The sequence below is a fragment of the Centrocercus urophasianus genome, unplaced genomic scaffold (assembly GCF_019232065.1).
Source record: "Centrocercus urophasianus isolate 14NV4802_14NV808 unplaced genomic scaffold, USGS_Curo_1.0 seq_391, whole genome shotgun sequence".
In the NCBI taxonomy this organism is placed as follows: domain Eukaryota; kingdom Metazoa; phylum Chordata; class Aves; order Galliformes; family Phasianidae; genus Centrocercus; species Centrocercus urophasianus.
This window is the reverse complement of record NW_024884968.1, coordinates 1-3932: the sequence shown is the minus strand read 5'-3', so window position 1 is coordinate 3932 and position 3932 is coordinate 1. Positions and strand designations below refer to the sequence as shown.

At 49.6% G+C, this 3932-nt stretch overlaps 1 protein-coding gene across 1 annotated transcript; it reads left to right on the top strand.

Annotated features, from left to right (window-relative positions):
* Positions 1-1257: 1257 nt before the first annotated feature.
* On the top strand, positions 1258-3811 carry LOC122167868. The gene is made up of 2 exons (XM_042832749.1): positions 1258-2050; positions 3212-3811. Exons 1-2 carry the CDS (start codon positions 1694-1696, stop codon positions 3524-3526), a joined length of 672 nt encoding a protein of 223 aa, XP_042688683.1. The 5' UTR covers positions 1258-1693; the 3' UTR covers positions 3527-3811.
* The last annotated feature ends 121 nt before the right edge of the window (positions 3812-3932 follow it).

The following is a 3932-nucleotide window of genomic DNA, read 5'->3' as shown; positions in this document are numbered from 1 at the left end:
ACGCGTCGGAGCGGGGAGGGACGACGGGAAAGTCGGCGTGAACCGCAGCCTCGCGTCTTCGTATTAAAAAATACGCGGCTCCCCTCTCCCCCCCCCCCCCGCAAAGCGATGAAGTTTCCCATTAAAATTGACACCAGGGGATGGTCTTAGCAGCTTCGTCCGCCCCGGATTGGTGAGCCCCGCCGGAAGCCGCCTGCACACGCATTTTCTAACAGATAAGTCAATCGGCAGAGACTTGCCCCCCTCTCCCCCCCCACCTTATCCCAAAATACCGTTTTCGCAAAGCCGGAGCCCACCAGACACCCGGCAGCGCCCAGCTCTCCCCTCTCCGCCACCCACCCTCGGCTCCTCAGCGCTAAAGGAAGGGGGGGAGGGGATATTTCCCCCCCCTCGCACCTCTTTTTCGGGATGCAAAAGGGTCGGCAGCAACCGGCACTGGGGATCCCGCACCCCTCCGGGCCCGCAGCTTCATCACCAATGTCCTCAGCCGGCTCCGGGATGATGTAGCTTCGCACCCACCGCAATTGATGATTTTGAGGTGTCCGTTCTGCTGTGGAGGCTCCTTATGGACCGAGGGGAAATTAAAAAAAAAAAAAAAAAAAAAAAAAAAAAAGAAAAAAAAATATAAGCCTTTTTTTTTTTTTTTTTTTTTTTTCGCGGCACGAAATACCGTCTTTAGACGAGGGTCTAAAGATGCTAAAAAGGCACCAGAAATCGAAGGTGGGTAAAACAAACAAACAAAAAAAAAAACCCGAAGTCCTCTCCCCAGGCTTTTACAGGGGGCGAATGCAAACAATCAGGAATGGGAGGCGGGCAGGGGAAGCCCGCAGTCCGCCGTCAAAATAGAATGGTTTTGTCTAGACTGCTAAGCAGGGGGAGGAGGGAAGGTGGGTTGTTGGTTTGTTGTTGTTATTGTTTGGTTGGGTTTTTTTTTTTCCCCCTTCGTTAACACAAAGGGCTTTTAGTTAAAAATTAATTTCCGGCACCTTTGCTCTGTCGCCAGTCGAGGAAAGGAGTGAGAAAAATGAAATCACGCGAAATGAGCCGGAGCTGGGAAAGGTTCGCTCTAACAAGTGGTGGGAGGATGCTCTGCCAACGAGAGGAGCTGCCTCTTTTTTATACATTTCCTTGGCTTTTTTTAATTATTATTTTTATTATTATCATTACTATTTTTTCTTCGGAGTGGGAGAGTTTGATAGAAAAATAATATTAATTAATTACGAAGAGAAGGAGCGGGATGGAGGTGAGGATGGGTAAATGGGTGCTGGATTCGGCCTCGCCGGGTGCTGGGGAGGGAGGTGGTGTTCGTAACGTGTTGCTCTTTTTGTAGTTTCCCACGTGTAAATTCCCGATTCCCTTTTAATTCTCATCAGCTGCAGCCGTCCGGATAGAAAACTGTTGGGTTCTTCTGCGGACGGCCGAGCAGAGCTGTTCGTCTTCCCCCCTTCTTTAGCTTCTATCATCATTTCTTCCCCTGCCTTCTCAAAGTTCGAGCTCTCTTTTAAAGCAAAGATCGGGCGCAACATTTCTTTGTTCTCACCTCCACTTCTCCTCACCGTCTGTAGGGAGTTTCGTCCATTCTCGGTTCCGACCCTTCACGGTTAGCGTCGTTTCTTTGTTTCTGCGTTGGGCTGAAACCCCTTTAATCCGCACCATCCAGCGGGAAACGAATCGGGGACTGCAGAAACACCGCATGGAAATCCAGCTTGGAGCAAAGCTGGGAAATTCTGGAACAAATCCCCCCCAAATAACCTTTACCTCTCTTGATGCCCACCCAGCCAAACCCACTGTTAACAACCACCCGCCCCACGCTTTTCCATCTGCGTGGCTCTTCCATTCGCATCGCTGTCCTCTCTTCTATTTCAGTTTCTTTTCTCCCCTCTCCGCCGACTCTCAGAGCCCGCTGTGGGGACGGAAGCTTGCTAGGTTTGGAATTAAAAGGTCATTTCGAGAGGATTGCCAAGTCTACGTGCTGGGGGGACTCAGCCTTTTATGCCGCCATGTGTTGTCTCCGTCCGCTGCCATAGGAAAGCAGTTGTGCCGTAATGAGGTACCTTTAAATTTAATTTCCTGTCCCTCCCCTGCTTTATGGATTTCTAATAACAATGTCGGAAACCGGAGAAGAAACCTCTTAAAGTCTCCCGGGCGGAGGGTTTACATAAATAATGGAAGGTAGCCGAGCTTAATTAAGTTTTCCAACAAATTAATAGGATAGGAAGAAACGCGGTATTTTCTTTAAGGGTCACCCAGAGAAGGATGTATTTCTATTGCGTCTTTCCATAGAATTCTTATTAATATTACTCTTCAATTTATTTATTTTCCAACTGATATCTTTTCCAGCGGTTTAAGCATAATCCCAAATAACCTGAAATGTATAAACTAATTAAAAGATTAACTGGGGGGAGGAAGAAAGAAAAAAGACTTTGAACGCGGCTAAAACTGAGATTTTTTGGACAGATTTCCCCGAGAAAAAATAAAATAGGGGGAAAAAAATAATCGAATGAATTGTTGGACCAATAAAGTCTTGGCAAAGAGGGAGTTTTCATGTCGGATAAGTAGATGCTCGTATCCGATTGCAGGTTTGCAGGATGTATTTTGCCAACCCTTTAATGCTACCCAACGTTTCCACCTCCCTTTTACCTGAATTCTTTCTCGATGTTTGGCCTTAAGCGCTTCACCCAAAGCTCCTATTGCGACTTCAAGTCTTCTTCGGTTAATTTAGAAGCCTTGCCTCATCTGTGGATTAATTAAATGATATTTCTGTAAGTGAAGCGGCCCCCCCCCCCCCCCGCCCTCCCCATCTCAGCTCACGATGCCGGGTTCGGTGCAGAGCCCTGGGTTGGAGCTGAGACGGTTCAGATCGCCCCAAATTGGGGTCGGCTGTATGGGGAACATTACTTGTTCCCTAGCTGAGCTGTGGGATCGTTTCCCTTCTGCACACCGTCCGCATTTCCAGTTCGCCCTGCAAAGAAATAGAATTACTGAGATAGGTGTGATCGATTCCCTCCCCTCCTTTTTCTTCTTATTAATTGGGTTCTCCGGCACCGAAGGGATTTTTGTCCGGATTTTTTCTTTTTCTCCCCGAGGATTTCGCACGGTTTGGTTTCTCTTCATTGTGTGGGAAGTGGGTGCCGATGGAAGGGGCTCCAGGGCGCAGCGGGATCCAATATCTCGGGGTTTTCTTTCTGACTGCGGCTCTCCCTGATCTCAGGACGAATCCGGACGGTCGCACACCGTGATTTGGGAACGGCGAGCCCTTAGGGGTGGTGGAAGAGTGGTGAAGCAAAGCATCCAGGCCAGTCCTGATGGGGAGGGCAGGGCCGAGGGGCTCCGACTGCCCTCCACTTCGTGTTTTCTTGCCCCGAGGGGAAATTTTCCCTCGGGATTCCGCTTCCCTTTTTCTCCAGGGTCGCGTTTGATGCCACTTTCACATCTAAACAGGACTCGGGATCCCTTCTGCCCCTCGGCACACCTCGCTGCCCTCACCTTCGGGTCCTCACGCTCAACCCGAGCATTCCCAGCCTGAAATTCCCGACGTTACAAAGCCTTTTGCTTAGATCGTGTCCGAGGGCATCCCCTGGGGAGCCGGCTGCAGGGAAACGACTTTGATCGTCGCTTTCTTTAAGGCAAAATGTCTCATTTTTATTCGCAAACGTCTTTTCTCTCTTTCCTTTTCCCTTCTTTCACTTAAAATAATAATAATAATAATAATGATGAAAGGAAAGTGGAGGGGACAAGAAAAAAAAAAAAAAGAGAGAGAGAGAAAAAGCTCGGTTAAAATGCTTGGCGAAGGAAACAAAGGCCGCACAGCGGATGGCAGCGCTGGTGCGGAGGCAGCGCGGAGCCGGGGCCGAACCCGGCCAGCGAGCGCCGCCCTGAGGCCACGGAGCCGACGGACCCCGACGGGGGATGCGGGGAATGGAAGTCGAGGG